This window comes from Poeciliopsis prolifica, unplaced genomic scaffold (assembly GCF_027474105.1).
Source record: "Poeciliopsis prolifica strain line A6 unplaced genomic scaffold, Auburn_PproV2 SCAFFOLD020, whole genome shotgun sequence".
Lineage (NCBI taxonomy): Eukaryota > Metazoa > Chordata > Actinopteri > Cyprinodontiformes > Poeciliidae > Poeciliopsis > Poeciliopsis prolifica.
The window spans coordinates 6450323-6470000 of record NW_026562395.1 but is presented as its reverse complement, the minus strand read 5'-3'; the positions used below and the strand labels follow the sequence as shown (position 1 = coordinate 6470000).

Below are 19678 nucleotides of genomic sequence, written 5' to 3'. Positions count from 1 at the left end.
AAACTGCTGCTGAGTTTAGTGCAAACATATCAGACCATGGGGGCCATTTTGAAAAATGTCCACAGAAAAAAGGAGACACAAAATCAAGAAAATTTGTGTGATTTATGGTTTCTATTGTTCAAAATACATAGCCATTTTTATTTATTTATTTTATGTTGACAGCAAACACATTCATCCAATTGCTAATTTTGGTGAAAAAATGATTCTTTCCATGGCAACCATGGAGGCCGTCTTGTAAATTCAAGTCGGTCCTAATTGTGTATGACTTGACACCAGAAGTATTCATCTATAATGAATATTGGAAAATTTAGGGTAAAAATACATTTTTCTTCACAACCACAGTGACCATCTTAAAGAAGACACTCATATGTGCTCATGACTCCTGCTGCAGTAAAGCTGCATGAGGAATATGAAGACATTAAGTAAAAACGCAGAGAATGTCTCCACATCTGATTGGTGCAGATTGTGATTGTAGGAGTAAAGTCAGAACGAAGCACCTTCAATGAGGGAAGCGTGTTGTTTGGAAGCTGTTTAGAAAACAGTAGCTGCTGTCAGAGTTGATCCAAAAGAACACAATGTGCAGCGTTCCTTCCTATTAGAAAAGACGGAAATGATCCAGAGAGAGGTAGGCCGAAGATAAAAATGACACAAAAACAAGTCATTCTGGTGGGAGGAATAATAAAGCTTTAAAAATGACAGAGAAACAGTCAAGGCAGCTTCTCTGAGAAAACATTTCAAGTCACACAGTTGCTGCAAGAACGTGGCGAAAAGACAAGACACATCTATGACTTCTGCTGAGGCTGACCATAACCTGCTTACGGTTTATTTACAACAACGGTGCATTAAAATGTTTCTCTTCTGAGGTGAAGTGGTTGGTTTTGACAGACGGCGCACCGGTTCAGTTTCACTGCCTCGCAGAAGATAACCGTGAAACTTTCCCAAGCATTTTGTTCCAAAATGACCAAAAATCTAATTTTGTCATGTGACAGACCTACAGATTTGCATGTGATTGTTTAGTGGAAGAAAAAAAATTTCTTACAAATTTTTTTTTAACAAAAAAAAAAAAAGAAAAGTGCATTTGGATTCAGCATTTGGATTTTTTTAGTGATGAGAAGAAAGATGTGGAAAAACTGACATTGCACACCTCCACGAACACACCAACCACACGACACAAGATGGTGGGGGCAGTGTCATGCTAAGGGAGTGCTTTATTTTTACTTCAACAAATTCTCCCACACTTCTTTGCGCTAACTCATAATTTTGAGTTCATGGCAAATTTTCTGCAAAAATGGTCAAAAACAAATTTAAGTGATGCTGACTCCAACCTGCAGGTGGCAGTGTTTCTCACTTCTTCTCCTCTGTTGCCTCAGACTTACTTGATGTCAGGTTATAGTCTGGGATTGTTATAGTGGAGAGTGACAAAAAGTTGCAGGTGCCTTCATACGTAAGCAGAATTTCTTGCCAAATGACTAGAACACAAGAAAAGCACAAAATCTTACCAAGTATTTTTTCTACATATAGTTTCTGAGACAATAAAAGCTTCTACAAGTAATTTTTCAGTCAATGATTCCTCAATAATGACTAAAAAATCTCTGCTGGCAGATTACTTCATTTATAACAAGACATTTCCCCCATGCTTCAAGTGAAATAATCTGCCATTGGAACTAATTTATAATCAATATTAAGGAATAATTGACTCAAAACACACTTGTATGTCCTGATATTTTTGTCTTATTTTAAATGTATAAAGACATATGCTTTAAACAATAATGTTTAATTTTTCTTCCACCTTACAATTGTTCACTATGTTGAAGTCTGTCTCATAAAATCCCATTAAACGTCTCTGAAGCAATGAACACAATGATCACCTGGAAAAGTTTATGGTTGTGAATTCTTCTGCAAGGCCCGGTGTACATACATGTCCAGTGACCAGTGAGATTCAGACTCTGTGGATCAGCAGCAGCAGTGAAGGTTGTCGCTGATTCTGGAGGTCCCGTCAGGTTTAAGCCTCTTCCGTGGCGCCCGCAGAGCGTTGAATCCCGGCTGGCCCTAAGTCTGCAGGGGGAGCCATTGTCCGAGCCCTTTCAGGAAGCCCCGCGCGTTCGTGACGTAGAAGTCGACGTTCTGAGTGAAGTCGGTGCAGATGTTGGAGTAAGTGTCCGCCAGAGTGCAGTAGAACGCAGTCCCGCCAATGCTGATCACCACGGTGACCAGGCACAGCAGCAGCAGGATGAGACAGGAGTCTGCGCCGACGTCATCTACGAGGAAAACACAAAGGTTAGAGAGCAAGGGAAGGCGTGGAGCTCTTCAGTTCCAGTTTGTCGTGCCGCACCTTGGTCTACGCCGTCCTCTGGTTCGCTGAAGCGAACTTTGCGTTTGGACGTCTGTTTGTCGGCGGCGGCGCTCGGAGGAGGAAGTCCGTCCAGCGAGGCTCGCCTCCTCTTCAGGATGGACACCAGGCCGTCCGGGGAGGAGCTCTGAAGGAGACGCACACGTCATTTCTCTTCTAACGCTTGAACTCTTCGCAGCAACACAAAAAGCAGAACAGAGGTCAGATAGCAAAGATCACAAGCAGGGCTTTGACCCCTGCCTGTTACAGTGATCAGCTCTTAAACAGGACAAACAATCCACCGGAAACAAACCGCCAAAACCGGGCCGTCTGGTGAGATTTCTGGCTTCATTTGCCGTGATTGCGAGTGCATCAGTTGATCCGTGAGGTCAGTGTGTCAGCCGGAGGGTAAATATCACAGTGATCGGCAGCCAGTCAGCAGAAACTTTATCAGAGTGTAACACACGACCTTTGTTCTGATCCGCGTGGCGACTTGGACCCAAACGGACACAGCCCAAAGCCGAGAGCAAAACCTTTTAAGGCTCAGCTTATCAACCAGACCATAAATCCATCTGTCTTGTTCATGACCAGGTCATTTGGAGTCTGATTGGTCAGTCTGACTGGATCACTCCCTTCATGAGAGTTTCTCATTTTATTATAATTCCATTCAAGGTGTGGTGTTGAGAACACATAAAGCCGACTAAATGTTAAAAGTAATAAATCAATATATGAATAAGATGCTTCCTTTTTCTCAAAGAATCATCACAAGGTGTCACTAAGTAGTAGGAGGAGTTCAGAGTTTCCCCCAAAAGGCTTGCTGATCCCGGTGGCCAGGGCACCAAGGCGATCCACCGGCGGACCGCCATGTTTTTATATTACGATGTTAAGAAGACAGGAAATGTAAAAATATTGCAATTATGTGTTACGGAAAAACCTTGCTAGTGAGATGCTATTTAAATCCACGGCTAATCTGAAAAATAGCAAATAATATTAAAAAATATATATAGTTAAAATGTTTGTCAATTATTTGCACTTCTGTTTAATAAAAATTAAGTCAGAAGCTCCCAGATTTCACTAACCCTAACAGAAGCTGTTAGAGGTGCTGATGTTTTTAGCAGCAAGAGGGGCTCCCAAGTCAAATTCTGGTCAAGGCCCCGTACAGCCTTGCACCGCCGAAATGAAGACTGTCGCTAACCCCGTGGTAGCTCCTGGTCACAGGACCATTTTGATTAATGACAAGCCAACACCAGTAAGTTAGCAACCAGCACTGGCAAATAAGACGAAGATTACTACAAAGTGTTAGCTTTGAGAGGCTAGTGGTTAGCATGATCAGGCTGGTTGCTCCTTGGATTGTCTACTTCTGCTGGACATTAGCATGGATAGGCTACCTTTACCTTTTAAGGCAATGCGTTGCTAGGCCAGCTTGTGCTAATACTGGCCTATTGTGTACCAATGCTAGCAGTAGCTAGGATAGGCTAATGCTAAGTCAATGCTAGGATAGCATTAGCAAAAGATAGATTAAAGCTATCATGTTATCATTTTTATACCATGGGAAAAAGTGTTATGAGTAAAATAATCCGCCAATGGAACTAGTACTTTTTTAAAATCAATATTAAGGAATAATAGACTTAAAACAAGATAATATTTCTCATTGTTAGTTTTTTCTTATTTCAAGTGTACTGAGATGTTTCCACTAGAAACTAGACTAAAAATGACTCAATAAGCTGTCGTGTTTTTTTGCACTGATAAGAAGCGTCTTCTCAAGCCTGATCTGAGTTACACAACAGCCGTGATCTTGAATCCATCAGGCTGGAACAGCTCTGACTTGGCCTCAGAGGAAAACCACTCCCAGTCGCCCAGACGCTGTGTGTCGGCTGACAGCGGCCAACGCAGGCGGAGGCCGGGGGGATGAGCTCACAGGGGAACCAGGGGAAACATTCGTGGGAGTGTGAGGGGAAACAAAAGTCAGGACGGAGGACAGGAAAGGGAAGAAAGAGACGCAGAGACTGACTGATTGGAGGAACACAGAGAGGAAAAATGTCATGAGGGCGTTTAGGGTTTGAGGATTGCTGCGCCTGGAACATTTATCTCAACATTAAGTCACATTTGTCAGACGCAGCAGGTGACAAAAGTGAACTCTTACGCCCTCGGCGATGGAGAGTTTGGCCAGGACTTTGTCCGACGCCTGCGCTACTCCTGCCGGCCACTCCACCTTCACCTCCTCTTCCTCCGGCGTGTCCTCGCCCTGCGCCGCGTGCTCCTCTGCTTCCACTTCCCGCTCCTCTGCTTCCACTTCCTGCCCTTCCTCGAGCTCCTCTTCCCCTTCGTCCTGCCGCTCTTTCTCTTCCTCCCTCTGTAGTGAGGAAACGTCTGACTGGGAGATCATGCTCTGGGTGTTGGCTGAAGAGACAGAAAAACGCAGAAGAGGGTAAAAAAAAATCTCTTTTTTTTTTTAATAAATCAAACTTTATGTAGCCTTCTTTTACTAAACTTTTCCTCTATTAGGTCATTTGTATTTGCTAAATGCCAAAAATCTTTTAGAGTTCCAGATCAAATTTGGGACCTCCAGAAGTCTCGTTCATCCTTCGGTAAAGCCAAATCGCCATGGAAATGTCCAGCCGTCATCAGACGTAACATGATTTCTGTGTCTCAGAGAACGTGGACGTATTCTGGTGTGAAAATAAGCCCCCAGAAGAAAAGCAGGCTGCTGACTGAAGCTTGGTGAGACAGTGTCATGGGCTGAAAGGTAACTCAAAGAGGAAGAAGACATTATTTCAACATAAAAAGTCAGACCGCCACTCCTTTTCTCGATGCCGCCCTGGGCAACCGCCTATATAGCCCGTATCAAAAAATGCCACTGTTTTTTTTTAAATGCGGAAGAAAAAAATAGCTTTATTGTCTCAAACCAAACATGTCAGAAGATTCTCCATTTTTTGTGTTCATTTATTTAGGAAGGCTTAAAGGAAGCCATTTTGTTTTATTGATTTATTTCATTTGGAAACCTTCCTCTCCAGTCGTTTCCTGTGGAACTTGTGCGATGAGGCGGCAGCACGCAATCCGTCCGAGGAAGTGAAAAATGTTTGACTTTCGAACTGATGTGGCATCTAGAATCCGAAAATCACGCACATGGGCAATTTCTACGAAATATTTCACATTTTTCTCGCAAATTGACATCTTTTGAATTTTTTTTAACACTTTATAAATATTTTCGAGTAAGTTTACAGCAGGTGTTCCACCGACGTGAAACACCTGCACATTAACAGATTCTTAAAATAAAAAAATCACAATGTTACGCAGGCAAAGAGTTTATAAAATGATGACAAAATAACTTATACCTGTGTAAATAAATAAAAGACTGAGGCAGAGTTTATGACACCTCAACTGTCCATCTTATCTAAAAGTTACTTAGGAGGCTGAAAAAAGTTACAAATTTCATCTTTTTTATTACACTATTTACAATGTTGTATTTATAAAAACGTAAAATTAATGTCAAATCTCCTGTGATCCATTATTTTTGTTATCTACTCTTATATACAGTGGCTATAAAACTCCATCATATCATCATAATTCTCTTAATTAATTAAGCTGTGACCGTCGGTCCATTCTTACCTTTACCATGACGAGACTGCAGAGTTTCCGTCCCAATCTGAGTGTCTATGAAGTTCAGGTTTTTCTGTTTGAGAAACATAAAAGACAAACTGGTTCCACAAAGAGAAAAAAGAGTCATAAATTCATCAATAGAGAATGGTTTGTCATGTCTGACCTGGTCCGGGCTGAAGGATGGTCTGACAGACGTCACAGAGAAACACAAACATGGTAGGAAAACAAGAGAGGGGCAAATCAGACAGTTTGCTGTGGAACTTATAAAACAATCAACAAGACAACATCTGTTTGTGTGTCAGATCAACATGGAGCAGCAGCAGCATCCAGACACGCAGCGTCTGTCTGAGTCCAGAGGAAATGATATTTCCTGCTCTGGCCAGGAAGGTTCTCTGCACCAGGCGTTGTGGCTCTTTGCCCCGGGCGCCGCCTTGTTCCGGGCGGCACACACAATCATAATTTTAAAAAGCTTCCAAGGATTTTCAAGCAGCATAGTGTGGACTCCACAGTCTAGACATTTTAAGTTGGTGACGATTGGTTTTAGTAAGTTTTGATCACCTTCAAATATGAAACTTGGACTAAATAATTCTTCCATACAAGATTTTGAAAAACAAAAGGCCACATTTTCATATTTGGAATTGGGGATCATGCAATATAAAAATCTGGACTGATATAGGCATATTGAAGGAAGGACGGTCCAAAACTCAATATTTACTGGTATTATCTACATATATTATATGTTTCCTCTTCCTGAAATACAAACAAAAACAGCAGCAAGATAGAAATACAGATCAGTTGGTAATTTCGTCCCAGTTGTGTTCATCAAATCAATACCGATATGTTAAAAAAATTATAAATATCGTCCATTATAGATGCAGATGCCCATATATCGCGCGTCACTACTTTTTTACTTTGTTGCTCATCTTGCAACAAGAACTTGTTTTCTAAGGTGGACGCTCAGGTAAAAGCAGCGTTGATGCTAAAGGTCTCCTGAAGGCTCAACATGTCTACCTGTGGTGTGTTTTGCAGATGTGCCTCAGCTTCTCGATGTGTTTCCGGCTGACGCCGTCTTCTTCCGGAGGCACCCGGCTCTCCCCGTCCTCCTCATTGAACTCACTCTCTGAGAAATGCAGATGAAATGTCACTTCAATGTTTTTCTAATAAAATCATTGTATTTTTTTTTAAGAAGAAACTACAATTTGGGAACCATCAGATGCATGCAGTACCCCATTTCTCCTGCAGGGCTGTGAGATTAGAGAGCACACGTTCATGGTACAGCTTCTCCAACCGTAGGAACCGAATGGCCCACTGGTCTGATAGAGTGCCAGTTAAAGAAAGAGCTACACCCAAACACACACACACACACACCCACACACACACATTGGCATTCAGCTATGCTGCATCTTTGCTATCACTACTAAAACCTGCATGCACAGGTTTTAGTAGTTTAGTAGTTTATTATGTCATCACAGAGTGATGACATAATCATTCATAACAATAAACCTTCGATCATAGAAAGATACAGGAAGTATCTTGTTTACGGCGGTAAATGATGTAATTGTTTTTCTTATCTATTTGCATTCACTAGATTTCAGCCATGACAGTTTGTCATAAACATGTGTTGCTTAAAAAATGTTTAGTTTGTAATTTTTTAAGATAAAATTTTTTTATTTTGTTTCATTTTTTTTCTCTCCTCTTCCCTCTAACTTGCTGAGGTCCCCACAGCGCCCCCTGGTGGTCAGCCACTTTGAAAAACACAACTGTTGAATATGCAGAACAAACTTTTGGTGGACAACAAAGCGAGACATGTCTTGTTTAAACTGTTACTAATCAATACACGAGAAATATATTAAAACAATAAACCCCAACTGTAAGTTTTGCAAAGAGAATCCAGAAACAATTTGTCATTTATTCTTGGACTCTGGCATCACAGGAAAATTTTGGAAAAAAAGTAATAACTTAATCATTTATAGTTTTGATACTATATCAAGGTGTGAGTATATTATTTTTGGTTTTTTTGGTAAGAATGCTAATGCTGGCAGAAGACGGGCAATTACCCTCATAATGATGTTCGGCAAGTTTTATATTCACAAGTGTTAACTCTTGTCATCTTGATCATTTTATTTATGTATTCTTTTTTACAGTTTTTAAGAAAATTGAACTAAATTTATCCACTATTTCCAAGAGTACAAACAAAAAAAATTGTAAGCACATTTGAATGTTATAAGTTATTGATATTTTTCATTCGTAATGTTTGTAATTATATCTGCTTTCTGCTTTTTTGTTTTTGTACTAATATATTTACTGTAGAATCCTACAGCTCTGGCATTTTTTTTTTCATATTTTGTGTTCTGCTCCTTAATTTTTCTTTGTAAACAAAGATGTTTTCTTAATGAAAAAAAACACAAAAAAAAGAAACACATGCTTTGTTAAAAAAAAATCCCTTTAGGCCTGACGTCAGCCAATTTGAGTCGTCTAATAAAACATTTTCATAAACGGTAAACTTTCTCCACCGAAACCCTGCACTGCGTCTTGAGACGTTCATCTCTCTGAATCGTGGATCATCTCTCTCCCCCTGTCCGTTGCCCGCGCTCTCTGCCTCCTCACGCACAAACCCGTAAACACGACGCCCCGTTGCAGAGAAAAACAACAGGCTGACAGCTGTTGCCGGGGAAACGGCACAAACAGCGCAAAGGGGGGGAAACTACAACTGCAAGCCAAACGTGAGGGGAAACACCCAGAGCGTGCGAGGAAAAACATAGCAGCCCTTCAGGCTCGCTCATGTTTCATTTTTATCAATAATTTGTTCTTTGGTAAAACCTTGCTTTATTCTGGATGTCACACTCCCGTGTCTGCAGCGTCTCACACGCTGGGCGGATCGGTCGTGATTCGGTTTGAAAGAATGAAAAAAAGAGGTGTCAGAGTGCATTACTAAGACATATGAAGTTATGATGCAGCTTAAAGGATACGCTCCTGCCTCAGTGAGTAGGTCTCTGCGATCTTAAAGAAAAGAGAAAGTGTTCACAGATATATGACCATGTCAGTCCAGAGCATGATCATTTGACATTAAAGCTTAAACTACACTTTTAGGTTTGATTGAGGTTCTCCAGCTGTTTTTGCTTGAACTTTGTCTTAATCCTTTTAAAGATGCTAATCAAAATCTGTGCACAGCAGAGCATACAAGACAACCTGAGAGAGAGACAGAGAGTCACATGAATCTGCTTACGGGTTATGGTTAGGGTAGGGACGGATTAAAACGTCTCTGTGGGATTTTTTTTCCCCCTCCATCTGAATACTTTTACCTTCATCCACATGACCAGCTCAACTCTTTAAAGGGGCAGTATTCTGTGCTTTGCAGTCACGCTCCATCATTTTAGAGAGCAATTAAGTAATATGTTACTTTCGGAATGCTATACTATCAAATACAACTTAAAAGAAATTTGAGTTTGTAATTTTAGGTCTCTGTCTCTTTAAGAAGCTACTGCTCTTTCTGAAACTCTGCCTTCAGGAAGTCATCCTTTTCTTCTAACACTTTGATGACATTTTTACCTGTGTGGCACTGAGAAGTCGCTACTACAAAGTGCTCAGCTGGTGAACAGTTCTACCAGGTGTTTGCTAATTGCTGCTGGCTAGTCTGAAGGAGCTAAACTGAGCTACATTTTGTATGGTCACTGTGAAGGATTTTTCAAAAATGCATGAAAGTATCAAGGCAAAAGGCCAGGCATGTTTTGGTGAGGGAATAACAATATAACATGATGTAAAGTTGGTTTTTGTATGATACTGCCCTTTTAAATCACACCATGCAGCCATGTCGTTGTTTCCACTGATACTTCTAACCACCCCTGCTTCTAATAATCCAGAAATGTTCAAAAGAGAAAAATAAGACTCAACATTTCACAGTATTTCACATATTCATGGCTACATGACTACATTCTCTATTAACTAGAGCGCTTTGAATATTTGATATATCCCTTAAAATGTCAATATTTCGTCATGGTATAACCACAGTCATCAGTGGATTTTACAATTGGTTTTTATTTTGTGTAGGCCAACACAAAATAATGCATAATGATGAAAGAGGAGTAAATGTTTCACTTACAAATTTGTATAGTGTGGAGTTCATTTGAATTCATCCTCCTTTACTCCAGACTCCATAAATAAACAAACTGCATGTGACTTGATCACTTATTTTGTATTTTTTGCCCCACTTTCACTACGAAACACTTCTTTGTATTGATCTGCCTCAAAAAACCCCAATATGTGTTGGATGATCTGTACGTCAGCAGGCAAATGTCACACAGTAGACAGCACAGGTACTGTTTTTACTCTTATTGTCCATAAATAATACAGATTATGACATTTCTTTCATGTCTAATAATCAGATTTAATAAAAGCCATCTATTGTATTCACTAATAGCAAAGAAAATATACATTTTGTATGCATGACTAACGCAGACAAACATCCCTTAATTACAAGAGGAGACAAGTCACATGCACTGATGCACCCACACCCACACACACACACACACACACACACACACACACACACACACACACACACACACAATGGCTTTTTTCTGTAAGGCTAAATAAAGACACATTGTATTCCCTCTGGGTTCGGAAGAATATATTCCTCCCTGTTTCTCTGAATCACATGGGCACACACACGCAGACACGCGGACTCACACACCTGGTGCAGGGATTGCGGCAGCAGAGTGTAGTCGTCATTTTCTCCCAGGGCCTGCAGGGAGGCCAGCAGCTCCGGACTGGGGCTCTGAGCTTCATCTGCGGCGACGCCTCCTAGAAACAAAACAAAACAAAACAGAAGAAGATCAAAAACCAAACCCTGGAATGAATCCATACTGGAAACCTGCCGTTCCCATTTTATGTCAAATCGGATCTGAAACAAAGTTGTATTTGTGTCTGTTAAATCACAGTCGCTCAAAGCAAACCCTCAGATTCGAGCAAACCGTCGTACCTGTGTTGGAGCATCAGATCAAATGACAGCTTCATTACCTCGGCGTTAGCTCATGCCAGCAGGGTGTGACGCTCCTCTGGGGCTCAATGCAACTCAGCACAGCAGGCGTTAGAGAAAGCAGACACAATGCAATGATCCTATCCTAGGAAAATGCATACTAAATAAAAAATAAATAAAAACAAAACTAAAATTTATTTTTGTATCTCATTTAAATGCAAAATAGCTTCACACCTCAAAGCTATTTTCCTTTCTAAAGAAATTTTGTTTAGCTGGATTAAATGCAAAAATGACAGATTAGTGATCCATTCAGCTTCTACGACCCACAAATCTGGAATAAACTTCCAGAAAACTGTAAAGTTCCTTTTAAATCGTGGCTAAAAACCGAATCGTTTACAGTTCACTTTGTTTCCAAGCATTTAATGTATATTTACTTGATCATTCTGATGACGACATTTGACAAAATATAAAGTTTATTGTCTCATAATCGGTTACTGTATTATGTTTATTTTCTGGTGTGAAGTTTGAACTGTCCTGACTATTTGTTTAATGTGCTACACACATTAACTTGACATTGGTCCCTTTTCCAGTTCAAAGAAAGTTGAACTGGCATTTAAACTTCTTCCAAAACAAAAATTTTATTCCCTCCTATTTTTTTATTTATTTTTTATTTTTTTGCCTAAAGATGATTTAAGCAAATAAAAAATAAAATAAAAATCTCTCTTGGCAAAACATTTGCTTTGGCTGTTATTTAAAGAGTTATTTTTAACTTCACTCTGTAACTCCTCTGCACCATTTTTTATATTAAATAAAAAAAATTTTTAAATACTCCAACATTGAATTGAAATCTGTATTCCTTGAAGCCTGGAAGCATAAAAACTCTCCCTCGGTTAACAACGAGGCCATGTTTACCTGTAGCGCTGCTGACCAATGCTGCGTCTTCCTTCCCAGTGACCCCGCCTCCAGAACCTCTCGGTGGAACGGCGTTTTTGTTCCCCATCCCCTGCGCCTGGGCCAGAGTTTACTCTTAAAGTTCCTAAAGTTGCAGAGAGAACCCGTTCCAGGCAGGTTCTCTTCGTTTCAGCTCCCTTGGGAAAACATGAACTGCTCTGAGTTTATGGGAACACTTCCTCAGAGCAGAGATAAGGAAATTACTTTGGGAAATTTACTCTGCCATACAGCCCACAGGAGGAGGGAGGCGGGGAGGGGGCAAATTTAAGGGGCGCTCCAGTGATCCACTGTGGACAGGGTGTGTATTCAATCCTCCTGGGTGGCCAGAAGAACAAAGGGAAGCTGAAATGTTCATAAATGTGGCGCTGAGGCCAACTGCAGCTGGATTTCTGCCTTCCTCTTCGCTTCAATTCCTTCCACCAGTCGTCCTGTCAAAACAAAACAAAAGACACGTTTTAAGAAAAACAGAACAACACGTGGACTGAGCCGTCTGATTAGGCACGTGCAGAGTGGGGGGCAAAGGGGGCTTGAGCCCCTAGTGCCCTTTTTGATTTTTGATTTTTTTTTTTTTTAGATTAAAATACGTAAGCAGTTATTATTTCGTCTATAGTTTGAGTTGGAGTTAGGGGTCACAACTATTCACTCCGGCTGCAGAACAAAGTTAAATCACACGCACTGCCTCACTGACAATAACGTTCTGGTCTTTTTTCTGCCGCAGACGGCCAGGTGTAACAAGAAACTCAAAGTCATTCTCAACCCAAGCATCAATGTACCTGGAGGATGTGGAATGAAGTGATACCGCCTGTCCTCTGTCATCTGCTGTAGTTCTGACTCAGCCCAGTTCTAATTCACGGACAGCAGATGTCTTCGCTGCAGACAGCCGCTGCAGCGAAGATGTGTTCAGAAGGGGCTTCATGTTTGTTTATAAAAAGCGAACAAATTCAGAGCAACTCCAGGAAACCACACCTAACTTCTCCAATCCCTCCTCCCAAAGATGATGAAGGTGATTTCAGAGAGGAGCTAGAAATATCTATTTTTGTTGAAGATAGCAGCCAAGATGATACAATAAATGAACATTTTGAGGCTGGAGAATGTAAGTGGCTGCAACAGAACATATTTATGTTCTACAGATATTTAGACATCATCTATCTATCTATCTATCTATCTATCTATCTATCTATCTATCTATCTATCTATCTATCTATCTATCTATCTATCTATCTATCTATCTATCTATCTATCTATCTATCTATCTATCTATCTATCTATCTATCTATCTATCTATCTATCTATCTATCTATCTATAGATTGATAGATACCTGAATGGTAGCCACAGGAGATTAAAGGATTTCTAAAACATGTATAAAAAAATCATAGCAACACTCCAGTTGTGTTTGTGATAAGAGAATAACATTATAAAATGACAGACAGCTCAAAAGAGACAATCTTAGCTGATACTTTCACCTGAATGTTCACATACACAAGCTAACAAAAACACCGTCCCATTTTTGGCTTACAATGCAGGACAATAACAGTTCTGCTGCACAGATGGGCATTTCTGCCTCACGTAGCTTACATCTTCAGCCTGAGGTCTGAGGGCATGAAATCTGTGCGATGCTCACGCAGCCTGCTAGCTGTCATGGGAAAGTTATGGACTCCGCGCCATGGAATGCGACATAAAGCGCGAACGCCAGCAGCAGGGTCTGACTCACGGGGTTTGCAGCTTTGGAGCTGAGAATGATGCAGCCGAGGCTTAAAAGGATGAAGTTCTGTGTGAACCACAGCATGACGTTTCTGGGTTTGCTTCAACAGATTCTGTTTTGCTTCTTAGAAATGTATTGAAGCCATGAGCTGACTACTGTTTTTAATCCAGTGCTTTTTTTTTTCCCCTGCCACATCACCAGAGAATTTGGAGGAAAACAATTGCCTGAGAAAAGTAATTATGTTCTCCTTTTCTAGGATGTTATGTTGTGAGGCAGCCGCTTGCCTCCTCTCTAGACTATCAGCTTTCCTCACTCCAGAAATGCATCCGTCCACTGAAAGAAGAACGGATCCACACCTAAGTTATACAGCAACACAATGGTCACAGCAACACCAGCAAGATCTGAATTGCTCAAAAAATGAGAGGGATTTGGAGTAGCCTTGTCAAAGTCCAGACTGCAATTTGATTGAGCTCCGGAGACAAGACATTGTCAATGCTCAAAGCCGATGAATTGACAGGAATTTTGTAAATAAGAGCAGGCCGAAACTTCTTGAGTGATGAAAAGGAATAATTGCCAGTCAGCACAAACAGCTGATTGTAGCTGTTGTTGCCAGGAAGGTCAGAATCAGTTACTGGGTCAGTGGGGCAACTGCTTTTTCTGACATCCTTCCAATGGCTCTCCATGTCTTGGAGAAAAGACTTTTGATAGTTTATAAGCCACTCAACAGTTTAGCAACAAAATACGTCAAAGATCTGTTGTCGTTGAATCAGCCTCACAGGCCTCTCAGCTTTTCCCCAAAACCAAGCATGGAGAAAGAAGCAGCATCCTGTTTTTATGACAACTCACTGAGTTTCAGTTTTCTGCCGAAACACGGAGTTTCCTGAAATCAGAGGTAGAAATCCATTCGCCTAGAGCTGCCCAGGACATAGATCTAGTCTGGATCGCAACTTTTTATTTCTGGCGCACAATGTTTCGGGGCCTTTTTGTGTTTATTATGTAAAACTGTTTGAATTACCTTGGTTATGAAATATGTTGCACAGTATGTTCTTCAGCTGGATAACGCACTGCTCTGCTCATGCTGGAAAACAAGAGCAGACATAGATGTGTATTTTCGTTTGACATAACTGATTACTTAATATAATGTAATGTAATAAATAACTTTATATAACAAAGCTAGGACAAAAAAACAAAACAGTTGTAATTAATGTTTGCTCGTGTATTTTGGATGTCAGATCCCAAAAATTTGGCTGAATAAACCACCACATAATATTTCCGGAAGCCAAACGACCACAAATTTACATTCATACCATAAAAGTGAAATATTTCCACTTCAGTCTAGGAAGTCTTCCCGACTCTTCCCGCCGCATTTCCTGGATATTTCATCCCGACGATCCTTTCAGAGGAACCAAACAGCAGGGTGGTAGCTCCCGGGGGGAAGCGCACGTGCACGTGCACGCGCCCGTGACACAACTGCAGCTCGCGCCCCCAGCCGTTTTAACGACTTTGTTTATTACAGCCGAGCCTGTCAGTCCGGTCCAAATGTGTTCCATATTGATAATGAACACCAGACACTGACCTTACAGGGCAGGACGGAGCTGCGCGTCCTTCTGCCAGCATCATAGGTGAGACACCTAAAAGTAGGGTACCGAGTTTAAAGCGCCTCCGTCTCCGTTACGACCGCAGGAATAATCACCACTTCCGGTGTTACTGTAACCCAAACAGCCACGGCACCGGCCTGCGCAAGCGTCTGGTGATTAGGACACTGTGAGGATGGATGGATGGATGGATGGATGGATGGATGGATGGATGGATGGATGGATGGATGGATGGATGGATGGATGTCCTACCATCAACGCCCCTGGATCAGCGTCGCGGCGTTCCCCCCTCCTCCACCAGCTGCTGAATCCGGACAAACTTCCGTCTGTGTCACGCTGTCTTCCAGCCTGCTTGCTTTTCGCTTCTGTCTTCTATCTATTTCCCTCCCCTGCTTCTTCTCGCCAGCAAAACACACATATAAATAAATATACCCATCTCCCCAACAGGACTGGTTATTTATTTATTTATTTTGTTCCGCGTGCGTCCGATGCTGCCATCTTCTGGCAGATGTGGCCCTCTGGCCCCTGGTGGTGTCGGCGCTGACGTAACAACAGAATGAAGCGTTGAGGAAATGAAACGGGGCGGGAGGCTCAATGCGACCTGCACCGCATCGCCTCCATTACATAAGCAGAACCAAGCGCTGCAATATATTTGTAGGTTTATTATTATTATTATTATTATTATTATTATTATTATTATTATTATTATTATTATTATTATTATTAATTATTTTCAATATTCAATATGCTCACTCAAAAACCGCGATTGGTTAAAAATAACAAAACAAAAATGTCCAAATTGTTGTTGAAGCACACTCAACTTTATTACATTTTGACCCCTTTTTTGAATTTTTTCAAAATTTTTATTTTTTTAAATATATATATTTTTAAAAATCATAAAATGCATCACCTCAGATGATCATCTCATTTGTTACCTGTAATGTTCAATTATATCAAATTCTAGGACAAGATCTATTTCATCATGTTTTCACTTTTTACCTGGAATGTTAAATATGACCAATATCTCTCCCTCTGTGCTGCTCTTAAGAACTACAGCGATGGCAGAAGGTCAGAACTACAAACATGGTGGAACAACTGCTATAAACTGATTACATCTTTGAATAGTGCTGTTTATTATATCTTATATTGATTTAATGTAGTGATGACAAAAGCAACAAACAAATCTAGTGTGCTCTGGACTTAAGATGGAGTAAATGCCCACATATTCATGACATGCTTTGATATATAAAATTCATAAATTTCAGTACTGAAAAATTTGCTTTATACCATTCGAGTTTCTCCAAGCTGAGAATGTGAGTCTGTACTGGGCTGATTCTGTGCCTTCAAATCATTTCAACAATGTAGAAGATTCATGACTTATAACTTATAAGTCCGAAACTGGAAGAGGTTTGAAAAAACAGTCTGTGTGCTACACTCAAGAGAGAGATTCATTTGATGCTCAAAGAGTGATGTCATCACTGCTGATGTCATTGTTACCATTGAAGCTGAACATTTTAATGGCGCATTCACATCAAGCGCGTTTTGAGAGTCAGGCGATTCTGGTTTATATTCAAGGTCTATGTGGAGTGTTGGACGCGCTGGATGCGTCAAACACTCCCGACGCTCGACGCGCCTCCACCTCGACTGAATGCAAAACCAGACTCTCAAAACGCATTTAGTGTTTACACCATGATATGTCCAGTGTCACATTAGGTCAGTGCTTTGACCCTCTGCTCTGCATGTTTTAGACGTGTCTCTATTTCAGAACAGCTGATCCAAATGATTGCATGACCTTTTTTCATAAAAACTGACTGGTTGTCTCACAGAGATAGAATTCTTTCTCCACCTGTCTTTGTTACACGCAGGACAGTTACCATAGCAACGGAACACAGCAGGGCATAGCAGCTGATTAGGACTACAAAAACGCATCACTGTAGTTCTAACTGGCAGGAATGAACTGGCCTTGAGAACTACTTGTGTTTTGGGCGTTTTATAACTGATTTTAACCAACCACATTGTTACACATAAGATTAGTGTGGCAATTTTAAATTAAGCTTAATGAAAATTTCAAAATAAAAGACTACACAATTTTGACATCAGGTAATTCTATTTTGGGCATTTTATAATTGATTTAGCCCAATCACTGTTACTCATGGGATTAGCTTGGACATTTAAAACGAAGCTTACTGAAAATTTCAAACATTAGCATTTTGGCTAATTTTAGCTTTCGCACTAATGTTAACATACTGAATGGTTCAAGTCCATGTTAGCCAACATGCTTGTGACTCTCCACAAGCAACTTTGTAATTTTTTTGATAGCTTAGCATTGATGCAAATTTGTACACTGGCTCCAGGCACACTTTGGCAGGCCCTGGTTAAATTTCATCAGGAATTTTTTAGTTATTTTTATCCATCCGTCCGTCCGTCCGTCCATCCATCTTCTTACACCCTTGTCCCTAGTGGGGTCGGGAGGTGCTGGTGCCTGTCTCCAGATAACGTTTCGGGCGAGTACAAAACAGGAAAAACAGCCATGCATGCACACTCTCACACAAATTAACCTAACAGGCATCTTTTTTGACTGGGGGAGGAAGACGGAGCACCCTGAGAGAACCCACGCATGGAGAACATTCAAACTCCAAGCAGAAAGAGCCCAGGCCGGGAATTGAAGCCAGGACCTTCTTGCTGCAAGGACCTTCCACTGTGCAGCCCAGGGAATTAATTCATTAATCAATCATTTAATTTATTATCGAATTGATAATAAATTAATTATTATCGATTAATAATTAATTAAATAATTAATTTATTAATTATTATCAATTAAAAATTAATTAAATAAATAATTTATTAATTATTATTAATTAATAATTAATTCATTAATTATTAATTAATTATTACTTCAAAGACAAAAAGCTTATGAAGGACTAAACAAACACCGCTCTCTCTGCCGACTTGTCTTGTACATTCTGCGACTCCTTCTCTCATTCCCTGTGCTGTAGCAACTGCCACGCCAGTGTCTGTGCTGCTCGCTTCTCCTCTTAGGTCCACACTTGAACATTTGATTTTTTTCATCCATCCGTGGATAGATGGATGGGATCCACCCATCCATCTATCCATTCATTTTATTGCACTTATCCAGGGTCGGGTCGTGGGGATAGCAGCTTAAGAAGGGAGGCCCAGACTTCCAGGCCTCGAGAGCCGGTCTCCTGCAACTTTTAGATGTGTTTCTACTTCAACACATCTGAGTCAAATGATGGGATCATAAGCAGAACTGTGGAGAACTTGACTGCATTCAGGAGGTGATTCAGCTGTTTGAATCAGCTGTGTGGACCAGGGAGACATCTAAAAGTTGCAGGAGACCGGCTATGGAGGCTTGGAGTTGCCTCCCCTGAGTCAGTTGAACTAATCCTGCAACAGTTCAGTTTGAGAACACAAACTGTGACTAATATGGCCCCACACTCTGCCTTGGGTTCAACAACTCCAAAACCCAAACAGAGAATCAGTTAATGAGGTTTATGACAAGGGAGTCACATTAAAACCTCTTGTCTCCATAAAATCCGTGATTCAATCATTTCCCTCCAATAAAAGTAACCAATCAGAAGCCGCAGGTCGGGCTCCGCTTACGACGCTGTTTCTGGATGACATAATCCATCTGCGTCGCGCTCTGTCCCGACCCGCGGCTGACCTGCGACCCTCCAGCACCGCTCCACTCCTCGGCGGGCCACGCCCCTCTTCAGAGGCGCGGCTGGTCCTCTGCGCTGGGCCGCCTGTCCAACCTGTCCAGCCTGTCCACAGCGTCTCTTCTGCGAATCTGCTCCCAGCAGTTGAACCACTGAGATATGGTGTGAGAGCTGAGCTGTAACGGCTCAGCTCTCACACCGAACTGCTTACAGCATGTCATTGCTGTCAGCATAATGATCTGTAAGCATGCTTAAGCATGATCATCATGCTTACAGCATGATGATCAATCCTGTGCAAAGCACGACAAGGAACGAGGTGGCATATCCGCCAACCTGTGCGGTGCGCAGCTTTTTGCTCTCAAAACTCTGGAAGGCCTTCTTCATCTGCGCTTGCAGCAGCTCGCTCATCTGGGCGCTGACGCGCTCGTCCTTGGATCTCAAAAGGTCCTTCAGCTGTGAGCTGCTGCGCGTTTTCTTCAGCTCTTCCAGCACCTTGGCGCACATGCTGCTGCGCTTCCTCGAAGATGTTGAAAATTTCTTCGGGATCGTGAGGCCTTCTGTGGCCCCGTCTATCACCTGGTGGATGAAGGCAGTCTCCTCCTCGCCGAGCTGCTCTGCAGTTCGCAAAGCCCCGCAGCGGACCAGCAGCCCGAGCTGCAGGTTTGCTGCGAACAGCTTCAGCCGGTTCCCCTCCAGCTCCTTCTCCATCTGGTCCGGAACATCGGGATGGTTGAAAAAGATCCGTTTAAGTTTCATTTTCTCAGTGAAAGTTTGCAACGACGCGATTCTAGTGTGAGAACTCCTCCAACTCCTGTCTGTTTGTCTCTGAGGAATCACTGAACGAGACA

The 19678-nt window shown here is 41.5% G+C and overlaps 1 protein-coding gene across 6 annotated transcripts in view; it reads right to left on the bottom strand.

Moving 5' to 3' along the window:
* Positions 1-15709, bottom strand: part of cnstb (consortin, connexin sorting protein b) — a 16398-nt gene extending 689 nt beyond the window's left edge. Inside the window, exons 1-13 of one of the 6 annotated variants that reach the window (XM_055044426.1) lie at positions 15406-15709; positions 14574-14636; positions 12074-12283; positions 11817-11992; positions 10620-10729; positions 8899-8929; positions 7156-7242; positions 6941-7049; positions 6093-6114; positions 5939-6002; positions 4473-4729; positions 2333-2477; positions 1-2258 (exon numbers count right to left, since the gene is read on the bottom strand). The exon at positions 1-2258 is cut by the window's left edge and continues 689 nt beyond it. In XM_055044426.1, coding sequence (XP_054900401.1) covers positions 2050-2258; positions 2333-2477; positions 4473-4729; positions 5939-6002; positions 6093-6114; positions 6941-7049; positions 7156-7242; positions 8899-8929; positions 10620-10729; positions 11817-11904 — 1122 coding nt within the window. In that variant the 5' untranslated portion in view covers positions 11905-11992; positions 12074-12283; positions 14574-14636; positions 15406-15709 and the 3' untranslated portion in view covers positions 1-2049. The other 5 variants (XM_055044423.1, XM_055044428.1, XM_055044425.1 and 2 more) reach the window with 5 other exon arrangements.
* Between the last annotated feature and the right edge of the window lie 3969 nt (positions 15710-19678).